Source organism: Typopeltis vanoorti, chromosome 7 (assembly GCF_054136105.1).
Source record: "Typopeltis vanoorti isolate ZY-2024b chromosome 7, IOZ_Tvanoo_1.0, whole genome shotgun sequence".
Lineage (NCBI taxonomy): Eukaryota > Metazoa > Arthropoda > Arachnida > Uropygi > Thelyphonidae > Typopeltis > Typopeltis vanoorti.
The window spans coordinates 121,118,724-121,140,182 of NC_143555.1; the positions used below are offsets into that span (position 1 = coordinate 121,118,724).

At 35.4% G+C, this 21,459-nt stretch overlaps 1 protein-coding gene across 2 annotated transcripts in view; it reads left to right on the top strand.

The window, feature by feature from the left end:
• Positions 1-21,459, top strand: part of arm (armadillo) — a 220,813-nt gene that overhangs the window by 118,268 nt on the left and 81,086 nt on the right. For both annotated transcript variants that reach the window (XM_090396097.1, XM_090396098.1), the window contains exon 10: positions 14,743-14,949. In XM_090396097.1, the coding sequence (XP_090252223.1) occupies positions 14,743-14,949 (207 nt within the window). The remainder of the gene's footprint in view (positions 1-14,742; positions 14,950-21,459) is intronic.

Here is a 21,459-nt window from a genome sequence, read left to right on the forward strand (position 1 = left end):
CACTTTGTACCATATCAATCCACCTATATCTTGGTCTTCCTCTGGGTCGTTTTCCTGCCAACCTGGCAGAGAACACTTGTTTTGCTAATCTTTCCTCGCTCATTCTGTTTAAGTTACCATACCACCTGAGATTAGCTCTGCTAACGCATTTCTGGATGCAGACAATGTCAAGGTCTTTCCTAATATCCTCATTTTTAATATGATATTGCCATTGATGCCATCTGTTCATGCCTCTAATCTTTCTCAGGACTCTCATATCTGCAGTCTCTAGTCTTTGGTCAAGTGTTTTACTTCTGACCCAGCTCTCAGATCCATAAGTTAAAACTGGTTTGAACACTGTCTTGTATACAGCTAATTTAGTTCCGACTAATTTCTCTCTTATTCCATATGAATTTATTCAATTAACTTCCCACCATACCAGCTTTGCTGATTCTGTTGTCTATTTCCATATTTTATTTACCATCTTCAGTAAATATCGTGCCTAAGTAGCTGAAATGTTTTACTTGCTCCACAGGTTCTCCATTCATAACACAGTTGACATTTTCAATGATTCTGCCTATTTTCATTGTCTGTCTTTTTATTGCTGACCTTCATACCATATCTATTACAACAGCTATTCAATTTAGTCAGAGAATCTTGCAGACTTGTAGCGGATTTATTTAGAAGTATAACATCATCCACATAAAGCAAAGAGCTGACATTAACATCTCCAATTTTGATATCATGTTTAATACCACTTTCCTTCATAATGTGATTTATATAGATAATAAATAACAGAGGGGATAATGTACATCCTTGTCTGACACTAGATTTAACATTAAACCATCTTCCTGTACTTCCTTCAATTCTAACTGCTGACTTACAACTCAAATAAAGACCAAGTATTGCTTGATATAATGCCCCATTGACACCATATAACTGCAGCGTATTGAATAGCTTCTCTCTTGGCACCTTCTCATATGCCTTTTCCAAATCGACAAAATTTTTCCCATGCTTTCTCGACTATTTGTCGTAAAGTGAAGATTTGATCCTGACAGCCTCTGTTTGGCCTGAATCCAGCTTGTTCTTCACCAAGCGTTTCTTCCACAATTCTTCTCAACCGTTTCTCAAGTATACTTGCATAGATTTTGCCAGGAACACTCAGTAGGGAAATACCTCTGTAATTCTCACATTCAGTTGTATTTCCCTTTTTATATATGGGTACTATGAGAGCTCTACTCCAATCATCGGGAATTCGTCTCTCTGTCCAGGCTTTCTGAACTATGCAGTGCAGCCTCTGTAAGACTCTTATACCACCATACTTCAGCATTTCTGGTCGAATATCATCTACTCCAGCTGCCTTTCCACATTTCAAGGCTTTGATGGCTTTTTCTACTTCAAGTATGGATATGTATTCCTGACTACATGCCTGGTCAGTGTTTTTTACCACTGTGCTGTCATCACTGCTTGCTTCATTTAGCAGTTTTTCAAAGTAATTACTCCATACTTCAAGGATATCTTTTATTCCAGTTTTCATGTCACCTGTATCATCTCTAACTCCTTTTACAGTACTCTTTCCTCCATTCCTAAGCTTCTTCAACAACCTCCAGAATATTTTGCCACCTTCTTGATATTTATTTTCTATATTCTTGCCAAAGTCCTCCCATGACTTTTGTTTAGCTAGTTTTACACAGTGTTTAGCATTCTTGCATTTGTCTCTATATTCTCTAAGAGCACAAGCTGACTTATTTGACAGGAACTTTTGATATGCTTTCTTCTTTTCCTTCACTGCCTCTTTAACTTTTTGTGTCCACCAGGGAGTTCTGATTTTTCTATCCTTGCAGACAACCTCACCACATGCCTCTCTGGCTGAATCAAGCAGTGTTTTCTTAAAGGCTTGCCACTGAATCTCCAAGGTTTGGTTCCTGTTCTCAAACTCTTTCATTTTTTCTTCAATAATCTTTGTGTATTTTAGTCTACAGTTCACATCTGAGAGCTGCTCAACTTTTATTCATATTATAACTTTCTTACATGTTCTTCTTTTCAATATAAAATTCGGTTTTATCCTGCTCAGGATTAAATGATGATCACTTACAATTTCAAATCCTCTGTACACTCTGGTTTCCTGCACCAGGGAGAAAACATCACTATCAACAATAACATAAGTCAATGAGACTTTTCTTATTCCTAGCCTCTTCTCTCCATGTGAATTTGTGCACATTTTTATGTTGGAACATGGTGTTATCACCCTCAGTAATAATACTTTAGGACACCAGGTGTATTATCAGCTGTTTATGAAGAAGAAGAATATCTTTATAATCATCTAGTTGTCCATGTGTTTCCTCATAATGCAAACTGTATGGAAACAAAAATTACTCTTTTTTCATTTTTGCATAACATTCCGTCTGTTTGAAGGTGACTTTTCCTTGGCTTAGCACAAAACTTGATATTTATCTATTGTTTAATTTCTGAAAGTGATATTAGGCATGTTATACAAAGAAAAAAAAAACATCTTGACAAAATTTCTTGACAGAACTGCCAAGATCACACTTCTATACTTTTCTAGCACTCTCTCCCTCCCCCCTTCCAGAGTGATATTAATCTTTTTTTTTTTTTATTTCAGTCTCATTACTTTTCTGTTATGCTGTATGTTCTAAAAACCGTGTCAGGACAAAATTACACGGGATAAAATTGTGCTGCAAAAATTACGAGGACTAAATTACATAGGGAAGAAATTACACAAAGAAAAAATTACACATAGATAAAAATACACTAAGAAAAAAATTAAAAGGAAAAAATACACAAGTAAGAAAAATTACATCCGATAATAAATTTCATCATTAATTTTTTTAAATTAATTTTTAATTTACCCATGGCTGATTTTGAGTACAGCATTAGTAATAAAGGTGGTCAAATTATAATTTACAAAGGATTTGAGTTTGTTCGTCACCGTGAAACTGCTATCGGAACTATTCATTAGCGTTGTGCAAAGTTTAGAACTTTACATTGTCGATCGCTGCTCCATACCAGAGACATCAAGATTATCCGTGAGTCTTCAGAACACTGTCATGTTAATAGGACTTTTGAATCTGAAGCTCATCAACTTGCAAATCAAATGAAAAGAAAAATGTCGAATCCAGGTGCAATGTTCGTGCAATTATAGCTAACAGTTTAGTGACTGTATCAGATGAATTAAAAATGTGCCTACCAAAGAAGAAGAGCTCCATGGCGAGGCGATTAAATAGATCCAAAGCTAAAACAATCGGAAACATTCCGTCAAATCCAGATAACAAAAATTTTCAAATACCAGAGAAGTACTCTAAATGGATTATTCATGTTTCCAGGGCAGAAGATCCAGAACGTATAATACTAATTAGTCACAAGATTTCTAGATCAACTTGTAGTTAATGATTTTTGACTAGCAGATGGTACATTTAAAGTGGTTCCTGAAATATATTATCAATTATACAGTATCCATGTCCAATATGATTCAGGTGGCACTTTTCCTTGTCTACTGGCTCTTCTACCAAGGAAAAAGGAAGAAATATAAGTGAAAATGCTGAACATGTTACTGGAGAAAATTCCTCTGGCTTGACCATGAAAAATTTTGACCGATTTTGAAACAGCAGCAACGGATGCTTTCCATACAGTGTTTGAAAACATCGAAATTGGTGGCTGCTTTTCCCACTTATCACAATCTATTATACGCAAAGAAAATGAATGTGGACTAAAATCTCTATATGAATCCAATCAGTCATTTGCAGTACACACTAAAATGTTACAATCACTTGCACTTTTACCAGAATAAGAAGTGTTAGAAACCTTTTTAGAAGTTGCTGATCTGTTCTCTAATTTAGACGAATATAATGAACAAATCGAGCAAGTTCTCGTTTACTTCGAACGTACATATATTCGAGGTTGACAGCTCAGGAACAGCACTTATAGACAACCTCTATTCAATATTTCTACTTGGAACCATAGACACTCTACAGCCCACGAAGGATGGCACTATGGACTTCAGTCACTCTTTCAGTGTTCCCATCCAACTGTTTGGAAATTTTTGGATAAAGAATTATCTTTACAACATAGAAACTATTTGCAGCATTTAACTGGTCAACGAAATCCAGGACGTCGTAGGTACATTTTGTTAAAGCCATGTATTTCAAATATTGTACAAAATTACGACTCTAATAGACAATTGGATTTTGTACGTTGTATAGCTTATATGACTTAGTGTTTGTTTTATATTATTTTTTAAAATAAAAGTAATTTTTGCAATATTAAGAAAGTTCGTGTTTAATTTGACAACAAAATACCAATAATATTGTAATTGAATTAAAGTCAACAGGTAGGTCTTAGAAGTTGCTGATCTGTTCTCTAATTTAGACGAATATAATGAACAGGGTCAAAGCTGTATAACTGAGAGGAGACCTCCACATAGCCTTTAAAGGAATGCGGAGAACCGACCAGGGCTTCTGACCTAATGTCCAATCCTCACCTTCTCGTGGTGCACCCTGTTGGGTATCTACTTTGATACTGAACGAACGAGGATGGGCTGGCAATTTGGGATTTAGCCGACCAAATTGTATTCTTATTGGTTAAACCAAAATAAAAAATGATGGTACAACATGACAAAATTTCATGCCGGCTGGGGCGTCGCCCGGTTAAACAAGGCCCCCATTGTTTTCGCCAGGGAACCAGGGCGAACAGCGAAAAGTCAGCTACTGGAACAAATCTGAAAACAAACCCCAACTCAACATCACCAGAGTTAAAGATCGGTACTATCAACGTAAGAAGCCTGAATGGCAAAGAAATGGAGCTAGCTGAGGAATTAGATAAGTACCAGATCGACATAATAGGGATAACTGAAACAAAAAAGACAAAAACTGGTAGGATCTTTCTGAGCAATAAATACAAAATGTTATATTCAGGCAATGACAATCAAGGAAAAGAAGGAGTAGCCATAGTATTCAACACAAAATACGAGGCTAATCTTCTTGAATGGCAGTCAGTCTCAAGTAGAGTAATGTGGGCAAATATGAGAATGGGGAACTGGACAATGAGACTTATTTGTGCTTATGGTCCCACAGAAGGTTCTACTAAGGTAGAAGTGGAGGAATTTTTTGAGGCTTTAGAAAAAGCAACTGACACAATGAAAAAGGAAAAGTTGGTCCTTGTTGGGGATCTAAATAGCAGAGTAGGAAATGATTGTGAGACATACAAAAATATTTTGGGAAAATTTGGAGAAAAGAGCAAAGCTAATAATAATGGCAAATATCTGTTGGATTTCTGCTCAGGACATGGACTGGTTATTACTAACACCATGTTCCAACATAAAAATGTGCACAAATTCACATGGAGAGAAGAGGCTAGGAATAAGAAAAGTCTCATTGACTATGTTATTGTTGATAGTGATGTTTTCTCCCTGGTGCAGGACACCAGAGTGTACAGAGGATTTGAAATTGGAAGTGATCACTATTTAGTCTTGAGCAGGATAAAATTGAATTTCATATTGAAAAGAATAACATGTAAGAAAGTTTTAAAGCGAATAAAAGTTGAGCAGCTCTCAGATGTGAACTGTAGACTAAAATACAGAAATATTATTGAAAAGAAAATGAAAGAGTGTGAGAACAGGAATCAAACCTTGGAGATTCAGTGACAAATTCTGAAGGAAACATTGATTGATTCTGCCAGAGAGGCATGTGGTGAGGTTGTGTGCAAGGATAAAAAAATCAGAACTCCCTGGTGGACACAGCAAGTTAAAGAGGCAGTGAAGGAAAAGAAGAAAGCATATCAAAAGTTCCTGGCAAATAAGTCAGCTTTTACTCTTACAGAATACAGAGACAAATGTAAGAAAGCTAAACAGTGTGTAAAACTAGCTAAACAAAAGTCATGGGAGGACTTTGGCAAGAATATAGAAAATAAATATCAAGAAGGTGGCAAAATATTCTGGAGGTTGTTGAAGAAGCTTAGGAATGGAGGAAAGAGTGCTGTAAAAGGAATTAGAGATGATAAAGGTGAAATGAAAACAGGAGAAAAAGATATCCTTGAAGTATGGAGTAATTACTTTTAAAAACTGCTAAATGAAACAAGCAGTGATGACAGCACAGTGATAAAAAACACTGCCCAGGCATGCAGTCAGGAATACATATCCATACTTGAAGTAGAAAAAGCCATCAAAGGCTTGAAATGTGGAAAGGCAGCAGGAGTAGATGATATTCGACCAGAAATGCTGAAGTATGGTGGTATAAGAGTCTTACAGTGGCTGCACTGCATAGTTCAGAAAGCCTGGACGGAGGGACGAATTCCCGATGATTGGAGTAGTGCTCTCATAGTACCCATATATAAAAAGGAAATAAAACTGAATGTGAGAATTACAGAGGTATTTCCCTACTGAGTGTTCCTGGCAAGATCTATGCAAGTATACTTGAGAAACGGTTGAGAAGAATTGTGGAAGAAAAGCTTGGTGAAGAACAAGCTGGATTCAGGCCAAATAGAGGCTGTCAGGATCAGATCTTCACTTTACGGCAAATAGTCGAGAAAGCATGGGAATATAACAAAGATCTGTATTTAAGTTTTGTCGATTTGGAAAAGGCATATGACAAGGTGCCAAGAGAGAAGCTATTCAATACGCTGCAGTTATATGGTGTCAATGGGGCATTATATCAAGCAGTACTTAGTCTTTATTTGAGTTGTGAGTCAGCAGTTAGAATTGAAGGACGTACAGGAAGATGGTTTAATGTTAAATCTGGTGTGAGACAAGGATGTACATTATCCCCTCTGTTATTCATTATCTATATGGATCACATTATGAAGGAATGTGGTATTAAACCTGATATCAAAATTGGAGATGTTAATGTCAGCTCTTTGCTTTATGCAGATGATGTTATACTTCTAAATAAATCCGCTACAAGTCTGCAAGATTCTCTGACTAAATTGAATAGCTGTTGTAATAGATATGGTATGAAGGTCAGCAATAAAAAGACAAAGACAATGAAAATAGGTAGAATCATTGAAAATGTCAACTGTGTTGTGAATGGAGAACCTGTGGAACAAGTAAAACATTTCAGCTACTTAGGCACAATTTTTACTGAAGATGGTAAACTAAATATAGAAATAGACAACAGAATCAGCAAAGCTGGTATGGCGGGAAGTCAATTGAATAAATTCATATGGAATAAGAAAGAAATTAGTCGGAACACTAAATTAGCTGTATACAAGACAGTGTTCAAACCAATTTTAACTTATGGATCTGAGAGCTGGGTCAGAAGTAAAACACTTGACCAAAGACTAGAGACCGCAGATATGAGAGTCCTGAGAAAGATTAGAGGCGTGAACAGATGGCATCGATGGCAATATCATATTAAAAATGAGGATATTAGGAAAGAACTTGACATTGTCAGCATCCAGGAATGCATTAGCAGAGCTAATCTCAGGTGGTATGGTCACCTAAACAGAATGGGAGAGGAAAGATTAGCAAAACAAGTGTTCTCTGCCAGGTTGGCAGGAAAACGACCCAGAGGAAGACCAAGATATAGGTGGATTGATACGGTACAAAGTGCCTTAGACGATAGAAATATAAGATCTGATAATGTTGGAGTTTTGACAAGTAACAGACTGATTTGGAGGAAAATTGTAGATAGGAAGTTAGTAATGATGTAATTTTTCATGTAGTACTGTCATATCCTGTACACCCCTTGAGGGTACATAGCAGGAATTTGATGTTGATGATGATGATGAGGTAAGTCTTGTAAAGTATTACAAAATTAATGGAACTCTTATCTGAAATAAATATAAAATTCATCGTAAAAATTTAAAAACTCTAAAATAAAAAACTTCAGTGTGAATATTCAAATTTGTGTAATTTTTTCTTAGTATATTTTTATCTATGTGTAATTTCTTCCTTGTGTAATTTTGGCAGTGTAATTTTATCCCGTGTAATTTTAACATGTAACCTCTAAAAAAATAGTGTTATGCTCTTCAGCAACTTGAAAAATGTGATCACACTTGAGAATTCTTTCAGTATGTGAAAATATTGCATAAGTTCTAGTATTACAGAAATTACACCCTAATTGGATATCTGCATACTTCTGTTGCATTGTTTTAATCATTCTTTCAGAGAAAGCTTCATGTGTATTTAAAAAAATAAATAAATATAAACTTCAAGAATTACAATAACACTGTTGTCCACCACCAGTCTTTTTCATGTAGTTGATACATGAAAAAAAATTGGCAGTGCAAAATCTGGTGAATAGGACAGATGAGTATTCATTTGGTAGGACGTTGCACTTGTAATGCAGTTGTAAGTTAGCGTATTTTTGACTGGCTAATATTTACCTTTTCTGCAAAACTGGACCAGAAAAGTATTTGAAATACTTTTGAAAACTATCAACTACTACTAAAATGTTTGTGTGATATGACATGTTAAATAGTAATGGGAAAACTTTGGATTTTGAAAATATAGGATATCTTCCAGATTCTAATGAATCTGGAAAGATTCATTAGAATATGAAAATTCCTTATGGAAACAGCAGAGAATTCTTGTTTTCTTCCATTTGATCTTGTGTTTGGTATTGATGGCATGGTTCCTGATGAGATTTTTCCTCTTTTGTGCTAAATGTGATCCACATTGACGATTTTATTTCTACTGCCCTTCCTCTTTCTCCATAGCTGTGCTGGTTATAAGAACAGATTCACTTCATGAAGCCTTTTTGATATGACCATTCGAATAGGAATTACTATTTATGTGTTGACAAATTTTATGTATTTTATAACATATTTTATGTATGACAAATGTTATGGGACATAACATAATTTATCAAAGAATAACATTACCAAAAAAGTTTTTAATACAAAATGGCTAAAATGTATTGAGACAAATTCCTACTATATGCAATTAATAGACATTCCATGTATATTAATTGCATATACATGGAATGTCTGCCTGATTCTCTGAGTGGTTAGCATACCAGCTCTCCAACCAACAGGCTGTGGGTTCGAATCCTGCATGGGTATGGATGTTTGTGATTGCCTTTAGGTGGGAGATGGATTACATCACCTAGTGTGAAACTACCACTCTGCTTATTGGAGGCCTGATGTGGCTTGAAAAAAAAAGTTCCATATTTGGTCTCTAGACCATGGTTGGAGGACTATGTAAAAAATTAATGAAAAATACAAAAAAGAAATATAAATAAATATAAATTGATAAAAATAGAAAAAAATCCTTAGATTTTCCAGTACAAAATGTGCTGTAGGTTTGCAAATAACTTTTCATAGGTGGGAGCAACATAAAAAAAAAATGCTTAATAGAGTTGTTTGCATATATAGCATAATATTTTATAAAGATTCTTTTTTTTATTACATCCGAAGCATTTAAGACTATTAATTGCTTTTTTTGCTAGTTTGCCTGTCTTGTAGATTGAAAAATACCATGTTTCTGGTAGGAATAACCCTCACATATGCAAGACTGCAACATAGCATTATTCTTTAAGCTTCTCTCTCTGTAGTTTGACCTCAACTTTTGGATCTTAAATATAATGCTTTCATCAGACAGCTAATGTTTCATATATTATGAAAACATGAAATCTGTCAGGTAACGATTTCAATGTTATAATAAAATTGAAGCAAATTTTTGACATCATAATTTTCGCTCCCTAAATGTTCTTCTCTGCATCTCTACAATCCCATGTTAACTTCTATGTTGAAACTTTCTATATATCATTTCATGGATTGCTTCTTAAATTCCTGTGCCCATTGTGAAGGTCTTAAATGCTCTTTACTGACAATTTTGATATATGCTTCTTGGCTGTGTTAATGTGTTCTTCAGATTGTGGCCAGGGCCGCTGAGAGAAATTTTCGGGCCCGTGACAAGTCTGTGGTCCGGACCCCACTTAAAAAAAGTGGGGCCTGGACCACAAGTTTCTCCTTTCGTTTTTAATTTCCAGATTTATGATGATACATTTCTGTTGGTTAAATTTTTATTATTAAAAATATAATTTTAATAATTAAAAAATCAAATTAATAAGAATATTTTTATTTTTTAGTGCACGGCCTACACTATACAGTTGCATACTTTACAAACAATTCCAAAACCTTCGTCTATCAAAATACTAACAAGAACGAAGCTTTCTGGCAGGGAACGTTACTGTGATGCAATTACTTGCTAGCGCAGCTGACTGCAACAACCTTCAAGAAAGACTGCCGACTGCTTCAACCTTCAATAGGCATTCGTACAACAACCTCGTACGCCTATTGATGTCATCACTCGCTATAACTACAGCGATCCGTGCCGAGAGAATCAGTGTCTTCCGAACACTCATGGCGTGCTAAAGAGCATAGCCGTCTGTCTAAAACTAAACACAGTATCATTCTCGATATGCCATTATCCTTATCATTGTTGTATTATTATGAAAATTAAAACCATGCATTATAAACACAGTTATGTGACACGTCGGGGGGCCTTTTCAATGCTGGGTCCCCTGATAAAAGTCTCAGATGTCACTCCCTCTCGGCAGCCCTGATTGTGGCACTGGATCTGTTAGCATTTGGGTCTTGTTTTCAAAATCTTTTCACTTTTGATCTTCAATAATGTGTGTGTGTGTGTGTGTGTGTGTGTGTGTGTGTGTGTGTGTGTGTGTGTGTGTGTGAGAGAGAGTGCTAGATTTAGATTTTTTTTTTTCTACCCCCCAAACCTAGTATGTGTTTTATTCATTTTTATCCTAGTCACTCCTGTTTCAAAATGTTACTGATATCCGGGAAAGAATTCATGTTCTGGTCTTTCCAACTAAAAATCCATTGTTTTTGCTACTCCATGGAGAGATCAACCTGCAGTTATTTGCATTAAAATAAGATCACAGTGTTTATAAGGCTAATTTGGAGTCTCTCAAAATTGACCAGTTCAATTAGTGATGTAACTAACTTCATTAGCACCCTTGCTTTTTTTTTTTTCTTTTTGCAAAATATGAGTAGTTATTATATTTTTAAAAGTTAAATTGCACTTCATTATATATGATTATTTAATATCATTGAAAACCACAGTTTTATATTTGAATCTGTGGGTTTGAATCCACTGTGGTTTGGGTGTTTGTGAGTTCTGACTAACAACTCAGACTCTTTGATTTTTAAAAGCAAATTACCTCCATGCAATTTCTGAAATCAAAGGTCTAACCTCTTTAAGAAGAGATAATAATATATCTATTTCTAAGGCCGATAAAGGAAAAGCTATTGTAATCATGAATAAGACTGACTATGAGACAAAAGTATCCAGTCTTTTAGAAGACATCTCTACCTACAAAGAGATCACGCATAATCCTACAAATTCACAGATTAAACAATTAAATAAATTACTTGATGAGGTCATCAGTTGGGACCCAAATTATGTGGATAAATTACGCACCTACTTTGGAAGATCTCCCCATCTATATGGTCTCCTGAAAATCCATAAAGAAGGCTATTCAGTACGACTATTCGTGAATTGCATTGACTCTCCTACTTACCGAATTGCAAAAGTCTTGTCTCGTTCTTTAAGTGCTCTCACTGGACATTCCAGATCTACATAAAAAATTCAACGGATTTCCTGGAAAAAATCAAGGATTTAAAAATCAAAGAGTCTGAGTTAGTCAGTTTCGACATTGTATCTCTGTTTACCAATACCCCATTAGCTGACACAGTCAATTTATTATATGAAGATTATCCTCCAGATATCGCAAAGATTTTCGAATTTGTTATCCATTTAGGTTATTTTAGTTGGAAAAACAAGTTCTACAAACAAGTTGAAGGTACTGTCATGGGTAGTCCTTTGTCTCCACCTTTGGCTAACTATTTTTTGAAACAATTCGAAGAGACTATGTTTTCATCCATTCACCCTCGACCATCTCTTCTCTTTGGTATCGTTATGTCGATGATGTTTTTGCCATTTGGTCACATACTGAAGATGAGCTTTCTACAACAGATAAATAGCCTTCATCCTCATATCCAATTCACCATGGAAAAGGAAAATTCTGGTAGTTTATCATTTTTTGGGCATCCTGGTTACTTGAACTTTTTCTGGTACCTTATCTACAAGCATCTTTCGAAAGCCCACATTTACTGGCAGATACATTCATAAAAAGTCTGCTCACCATACATCTCAAAAATTTGGCATTCTTAAATCTCTAATTAATAGGGCACATAAAGTTTGCTCTTCTCCAGAAATCTTACAACAAGAACTTTCCATCATTAAAAAGTTAATGGAATCTAATAATTACCGCCCTAATCAAATCCAACAGATAATTGAATCTTATGTTCCAATACCTAAGGTTTCTTCAACAGTTCGCAGAGTTCCAATCCCCTACATTCCAGGAATCTTAGAACCTATAGGTAGAATTTTAAAAAAGTACCAATTGATTCTCACTTATATTCCTATCAACAAAATTTCTTCCTTATTGCCTTCTACAAAAGATAAACAGTCATCTCTGTCCCTGGCTGGTGTTTACCAGATTCCTTGTGAATGCGATGTTTCTTATTTTGACAAACTGGCCATTCTGTGTAAAAAAGAATTAAAGAACATCAATGTTATATTGATTACAACAAACCTCAGAAGTCTGGTCTAGCACAACACAGTATTACCACTACCCATAATATCCAGTGGGATAAAGCTGCAGGTTCAAATATGAACGCCTCTTTAAAGAAAGTTGTGAAGCTTTTTTACACCGACCGAATTTAAATCGAAATGATTGCCTCTCTCTCTCTCTCTCTCTCGAAGATCTGGGAGACTTTTATTTTATGTAACCATTAAAAAACTAATTACCTTAAATATTAATTATTTATTAATTTCTTTCATTTCCTAGCACGTGACAACATTGTATTTTAATAGGTGATCCACCGAATGTTCGTTACTTGTATTCTATTATCTGTTTGTAACACTGAAGATGTACTATTAGTTTTAGTATGAAATATCTACCTTATTTATTAATTAAAGTTATTACTGTGGACTTACATGTTGTTTTTAATAATAATAATATTATTATTATTATTATTATTATTATTACATAACACCTACAGGGAGTCCAAAGACTCATCGAGGGAGGGCATCAACTCTACAACTGTCCGTATCCACTAACCGCAACTACCTTCATCATCTACACCAATGCCATCTACCGTGGACCACCATCAATAGTATTTTCACAGACAATCGCAAACATCCATGCCCATGGCAGGATTCGAATCCTGAGCCTATGGCTGGAGAGTGGATATGCTAACCACTCAGTCAACCAGGTCAGCAATATCTTGAAACATGCTAAATAGACTTGACTTTTGAATTGCTTAGGATGGCATTATAATTGGAAAGGACTTCTTCAATTAAGGTGATTAATTTCATGTGTAGTATTGATGGCAATTCAAATAATCTTATAGCCACAAGATGAGTGGAATCCACAAAAAATAATAGTTTGCCAGTAATTTGAAAATGTTATAAATCATAAGTTATTTTTATATTGGCATAAAGTTGTTCAAACAAATAAAGCTGCCCATTGCTATTCCTTCTGTCTCACCAGCCTTATCTCATTATTTTGTGGAGCATCTAGAAAAAGAACTCTTTGACACTATATTCCTTCAGCATGATATATGGTTGTTTTATTCATGATATATTTACAATCTGGTCCCACACTGAGTCAGAATTACTTCAGTTCCTAGAGAAAATAAGTTCCTTGTAAGCACATATTAAGTTTGCTATTGAACATGAATTGATTAACCAACAACCTATTTTGAATACATTAATTATTTATAATCCTACATTTCATGTTAAATTTTCAGTTTATCAGAAGCCAACGTTTACTGGCAGATACATTCATTTGTTCTCCTGACATCATTCATCACAGAAAATGGATATTATCAATAGTCTCGTGCATAGAATTCATAAGATCTGCTCTTCGGATCCCCTTTTGTTAGATGAACTGAACAAAATTAAAAGCAATCTGATATGTAATGGATACAACAAAACTACCATTCAAAAAATTGATGATTATCATCCTTCTACCAGACTACAATCCGATGTGAAAAGAATTTCAATAACCTACCTTAAAGGATCTTGGTACAAATAGCAAGGCTTCTTCATAAATTCAATCTACATGTTTCCTTCAAACCAGCTTGGAAACTGTTTTCCTTCCTTCCCACCATCTACAAAGGATGCATTACCATCTTTTTCCTTACTTGGTTTCTATCCAGTATCCTACTCATGTCATCTTTGCTATTTTGTACAGACTGGCCATTCTGCCTCTACTAGAATTGAAAAACATGAAGACTATATTACATTTTTGGAATCTGACAATCTGGCCTTGCTTCTCATGCTATTAACACTAGGTACAGAGTTCTCTGGAACCAGACAAAACTTCTTCATTTCAGCAAATTCAAATTCAATAGTCTTTTCCTCGAAACATGTGAAACGCTGCAAAATCATCCATACCTGAGCCAATCAGACTGCATGCCAATATCAGCATTTTGGGAAGTGATCACTGTTAATAGTTCATAAGTTTTTTTTAAAAAATTAATAATTATTTTAAATTATTTTTTATCTGTGCAAATTTCTACAATTGTTCCTTTGAACTCTAATAGTGTAATATCATATACCTCATCTGTGACAGAGATACAAGCTAACATAAACATAATTTATTACTCATTATTGTGATTCATGTTTTAGCATTGGATGAAATATACTGGAGTTTTTGAATAAAATTCTGTGTAAACCTTGAAAGTTATTTTGACATAAATTATCTTATTTCATTTTAGGATAGTGTGGAAGCACTTCTGCAGAGTTTAGTTCAACTCCTTGGAAGTAATGATATAAATGTAGTAACATGTGCAGCTGGCATTCTTTCAAATCTTACTTGCAATAACCAGAGAAACAAAGTAACTGTTTGTCAAGTTGGAGGGATTGAAGCGTTGGTACGTGCTATAATACAGGGTGGTGACAGAGAGGAGATAACAGAACCAGCTGTACGTATATATAATTTACATTCTATATATTTTGAACTTTTTTTATGATATTAACTTGTAATTATATTTTAAATTTATGAAGTATGCATTTCATTAAGAAAATTATTGTTATTTTCATCATCATCAAATTAATTTCTGACATTTACCCTCAAGGGGTGCACAGGATATGATAGTACTACATGAAAAATTTACATCGTTACTAACTTCCTATCTACAATTTTCCTCCAAATTGGTTACCTGTCAAGGCTTCAACATTGTCAGGTCTCATATTTCTATTGTCTAAGGCACTTTGTACCATATCAATCCACCTATATCTTGGTGTTCCTCTGGGTCTTTTTTCTGCCAACCTGGCATGAATTCTAACTGCTGACTTACAACTCAAATAAAGACTTTTTTGCTTGTTTTGCTAATCTTTCCTCTCACACTCTGTTTAAGTGACCATACCACCAGAGATTAGCTCTGCTAACACATTCCTGAAGGCCAACAATGTCAAATTCCTAATATACTAATTTTTAATATGATATTGCCATTGATGCCATCTATTCAAGCCTCTAATCTTTCTCAGGACTCTCATATCTGCAGTCTCTAGTCTTTGGTCAAGTGTTTTACTTCTAACCCAGCTCTCAGATTCATAAGTTAAAAGAGATTTGAACACTGTCTTGTATACAGCTAATTTAATGTTTTGACTAATTTCTCTCTTATTCCATATAAATTTATTCAGTTGACTTCCTACCATACCAGCTTTGTTGATCCTGTTGTCTATTTCCATATTTAATTTACCATCTTCACTAAAATTCATGCCTAAGTAGATGAAATGTTTTACTTGTTCTATAGGTTCTCCATTCACAATGCAGTTGATATTTTCAGTGTTTCTGCCTATTTTCATTGTCTTTGTCTTGTTATTGCTGACCTTCATACCATATCTATTACAACAGTTATTCAGTTTAGTCAGGGAATCTTACAGATTTATAGCAGATTTATTTAGAAGTATAACATCATCCGCATAAAGCAATGAGTTGACATTAACATCTCCAATTTTGATATCAGATTTAATACCACTTTCTTTCATAATGTGATCCATATAGATAATAAATAACAGAGGGGATAATGTACATCCTTGTCTGACACCAGATTTAACATTAAACCATCTTCCTGTACTTCCTTCAATTCTAACTGCTGACTTACAATTCAAATAAAGACTAAGTATTGCTTGATATACTGCCACACTGACACCATACTGTTTTGAATAGCTTCTCTGTTGGCACCTTGTCATATGCTTTTTCCAGATCTACAAAACTTAAATACAGATCTTTGTTATATTCCCGGGGTGCTTAAGGGTCAAACCTGTATAACTCAGAGGAGACCTCCACATAGCCTTTAAAGGAATGCGGAGAACCGACCAGGGCTTCTGACCTAATGTCCAATCCTCACCTTCTCGTGGTGCACCCTGTTGGGTATCTACTTTGATACTGAACGAACGAGGATGGGCTGGCAATTTGGGATTTAGCCGACCAAATTGTATTCTTATTGGTTAAACCAAAATAAAAAATGATGGTACAACATGACAAAATTTCATGCCGGCTGGGGCGTCGCCTGGTTAAACAAGGCCCCCGTTGTTTTCGCCAGGGAACCAGGGCGAACAGCGAAAAGTCAGCTACTGGAACAAATCTGAAAACAAACCCCAACTCAACATCACTAGAGTTAAAGATCGGTACTATCAACGTAAGAAGCCTGAATGGCAAAGAAATGGAGCTAGCTGAGGAATTAGATAAATACCAGATCGACATAATAGGGGTGACTGAAACAAAAAAGACCAAAACTGGTGAGATCTTTCTGAGCAATAAATACAAAATGTTATATTCAGGCAATGACAATCAAGGAAAAGAAGGAGTAGCCATAGTATTCAACACAAAATACGAGGCTAATCTTCTTGAATGGCAGTCAGTCTCAAGTAGAGTAATGTGGGCAAATATGAGAATGGGGAACTGGACAATGAGACTTATTTGTGCCTATGGTCCCACAGAAGGTTCTACTAAGGTAGAAGTGGAGGAATTTTTTGAGGCTTTAGAAAAAGCAACTGACACAATGAAAAAGGAAAAGTTGGTCCTTGTTGGGGATCTAAATAGTAGAGTAGGAAATGATTGTGAGACATACAAAAATATTTTGGGAAAATTTGGAGAAAAGAGCAAAGCTAATAATAATGGCAAATATCTGTTGGATTTCTGCTCAGGACATGGACTGGTTATTACTAACACCATGTTCCAACATAAAAATGTGCACAAATTCACATGGAGAGAAGAGGCTAGGAATAAGAAAAGTCTCATTGACTATGTTATTGTTGATAGTGATGTTTTCTCCCTGGTGCAGGACACCAGAGTGTACAGAGGATTTGAAATTGGAAGTGATCACTATTTAGTCTTAAGCAGGATAAAATTGAATTTCATATTGAAAAGAATAACATGTAAGAAAGTTTTAAAGCGAATAAAAGTTGAGCAGCTCTCAGATGTGAACTGTAGACTAAAATACAGAAATATTATTGAAAAGAAAATGAAAGAGTTTGAGAACAGGAATCAAACCTTGGAGATTCAGTGGCAAACTCTGAAGGAAACATTGATTGATTCTGCCAGAGAGGCATGTGGTGAGGTTGTGTGCAAGGATAAAAAAATCAGAACTCCCTGGTGGACACAGGAAGTTAAAGAGGCAGTGAAGGAAAAGAAGAAAGCATATCAAAAGTTCCTGGCAAATAAGTCAGCTTTTACTCTTACAGAATACAGAGACAAATGTAAGAAAGCTAAACAGTGTGTAAAACTAGCTAAACAAAAGTCATGGGAGGACTTTGGCAAGAATATAGAAAATAAATATCAAGAAGGTGGCAAAATATTCTGGAGGTTGTTGAAGAAGCTTAGGAATGGAGGAAAGAGTGCTGTAAAAGGAATTAGAGATGATAAAGGTGAAATGAAAACAGGAGAAAAAGATATCCTTGAAGTATGGAGTAATTACTTTGAAAAACTGCTAAATGAAACAAGCAGTGATGACAGCACAGTGATAAAAAAACACTGACCAGGCATGCAGTCAGGAATACATATCCATACTTGAAGTAGAAAAAGCCATCAAAGGCTTGAAATGTGGAAAGGCAGCAGGAGTAGATGATATTCGACCAGAAATGCTGAAGTATGGTGGTATAAGAGTCTTACAGTGGCTGCACTGCATAGTTCAGAAAGCCTGGACAGAGGGACGAATTCCCGATGATTGGAGTAGAGCTCTCATAGCACCCATATATAAAAAGGGAAATAAAACTGAATGTGAGAATTACAGAGGTATTTCCCTACTGAGTGTTCCTGGCAAGATCTATGCAAGTATACTTGAGAAACGGTTGAGAAGAATTGTGGAAGAAAAGCTTGGTGAAGAACAAGCTGGATTCAGGCCAAATAGAGGCTGTCAGGATCAGATCTTCACTTTACGACAAATAGTCGAGAAAGCATGGGAATATAACAAAGATCTGTATTTAAGTTTTGTCGATTTGGAAAAGGCATATGACAAGGTGCCAAGAGAGAAGCTATTCAATACGCTGCAGTTATATGGTGTCAATGGGGCATTATATCAAGCAATACTTAGTCTTTATTTGAGTTGTGAGTCAGCAGTTAGAATTGAAGGAAGTACAGGAAGATGGTTTAATGTTAAATCTGGTGTGAGACAAGGATGTACATTATCCCCTCTGTTATTCATTATCTATATGGATCACATTATGAAGGAATGTGGTATTAAACCTGATATCAAAATTGGAGATGTAAATGTCAGCTCTTTGCTTTATGCGGATGATGTTATACTTCTAAATAAATCCGCTACAAGTCTGCAAGATTCTCTGACTAAATTGAATAGCTGTTGTAATAGATATGGTATGAAGGTCAGCAATAAAAAGACAAAGACAATGAAAATAGGCAGAATCATTGAAAATGTCAACTGTGTTGTGAATGGAGAACCTGTGGAACAAGTAAAACATTTCAGCTACTTAGGCACAATTTTTACTGAAGATGGTAAACTAAATATAGAAATAGACAACAGAATCAGCAAAGCTGGTATCGTGGGAAGTCAATTGAATAAATTCATATGGAATAAGAAAGAAATTAGTCGGAACACTAAATTAGCTGTATATACAAGACTGTGTTCAAACCAATTTTAACTTTTGGATATGAGAGCTGGGTCAGAAGTAAAACACTTGACCAAAGACTAGAGACCGCAGATATGAGAGTCCTGAGAAAGATTAGAGGCGTGAACAGATGGCATCAATGGCAATATCATATTAAAAATGAGGATATTAGGAAAGAACTTGACATTGTTAGCATCCAGGAATGCGTTAGCAGAGCTAATCTCAGATGGTATGGTCACTTAAATAGAATGGGAGAGGAAGGATTAGCAAAACAAGTGTTCTCTGCCAGGTTGGCAGGAAAACGACCCAGAGGAAGACCAAGATATAGGTGGATTGATACGGTACAAAGTGCCTTAGACAATAGAAATATAAGATCTGATAATGTTGGAGTTTTGACAAGTAACAGACTGATTTGGAGGAAAATTGTAGATAGGAAGTTAGTAATGATGTAATTTTTTCATGTAGTACTGTCATATCCTGTACACCCCTTGAGGGTACATGGCAGGAATTTGATGATGATGATGATGATGTTATATTCCCATGATTTCTCAACTATTTGTCATAAAGTGAATATTTGATCCTGACAGCCTCTATTTGGCCTGAATCCAGCTGGTTCTTCATCAAGCTTCTCTTCCACAATCCTTCTCAACTGTTTCTCAAGTATACTGGCATAAATCTTACTAGGAACACTCAATAGAGAAATATCTCTGTAATTCTCACATTGTTTTATTTCCCTTTTTATATATTGGTACTATGAGAGATCTACTCCAATTATCTGGAATTCGTCCCTCTGTCCAGGCCCTCTGAACTATGCAGTGCAGCCATCCCCATACCTGAGCATTTCTGGTCGAATATTATCTACTCCAGCTGCCTTTCCACATTTCATACTTTTGATGGCTTTTTCTTCTTCAAGTACGGATATGTATTCCTGATTGCATGCCTGGTCAGTGTTTTTTATCACTGTGCTGTCATCACTGCTATTTTCATTTAGCAATTTTTCAAAGTAATTACTCCATATGTGAAGGATATCTTTTTCTCCAGTTTTCATATCACCTTTATCATCTCTAATTCCTTTTACAGCACTCTTTCCTCCATTTCTCAGCTGCTTCAACAAGCTCCAGAATATCTTGCCACCTTCTTGATATTAATTTTCTATGTTCTTACAATAGTCTTCCTATGACTTTTGTTTAGCTAGTTTTACACAGTGTTTAGCTTTCTTACATTTGTCTCTGTATTCTCTAAGAGCACAAGCTGACTTATTTGTCAGGAACTTTTGATATGCTTTCTTCTTTTCCTTCACTGCTTCTTTAATTTCCTGTGTCCACCATGGAGCTTGGTTTTTTGTATCCTTGCAGACAATGTCACCGCATGCCTTTCTGGCTGAATCAGCCAATGTTTCATTCAGAGCTCGCCACTGAATCTTCAAGGTTTGATTCCTGTTCTCAAACTCTTTCCTTTTTTCTTGAATAATGTTTGTATATTTCAGTCTACAGTTCACATCTGAGAGCTGCTCAACTTTTATTCGTTTTAAAACTTTCTTACATGTTATTCTTTTCAATATGAAATTAAATTTTATCCTGCTCAAGACTAAATGGTGATCACTTCCAATTAAATTCCTTGTTTTTCAAATCCTCTGTACACTCTAGTGTCCTGCACAAGTGGGAAAACATCATTCAACAATAACATAGTCAATGAGACTATTTAGATCCCCAACAAGGACCAACTTTTCCTTTTTCATTATGTCAGTTGCTTTCTCTAAAAGCCTCAAAAAAATTCCTCCAATGCTACCTTAGTAGAACCTTCTGTGGGACTATAGGCACATATAAGTCTCATTGTCCAGTTGCCCATTCTGATATTTGCCCACATCACTCTACTTGAAATTGCCTGCCATTTAAGAAGATTAGCCTTGTATTTAGTGTTGAATACTATGGCTACTCCTTTTCCTTGTTTGTTATTGCCTGTTGTTGTTGTTGTTATTATTATTATTCAAGCCTCCATGGAGTCAAGACTCATGTGTTTATCAAAATATTCTATATATTTTCAGCTTTTTTTTATGAAATTAACTTGTATTTATATTTTAAATTTTATGAAGTATGCATTTCATTCAGAAAATTATTGTTATTATTATTCAGGCCTTGGAATCAAAAGACTCATCATGGGAGGTCCTTCTTAGGAAACACAAAATCTATCATACCACTCCTTGAACTCATTGACCGTTCTTGCTCTCTCAGGCAATGCATTCTACCATTCAACCACCCTCCACGCAAAGAAATTGCTCCTCACCCTCTTGCTCACAGCTTCCTTTCATAACTTCCAGGGATGGCTCCTTGTCATCGCTCCTTCCTGCCGTTCCACCAAGCGAA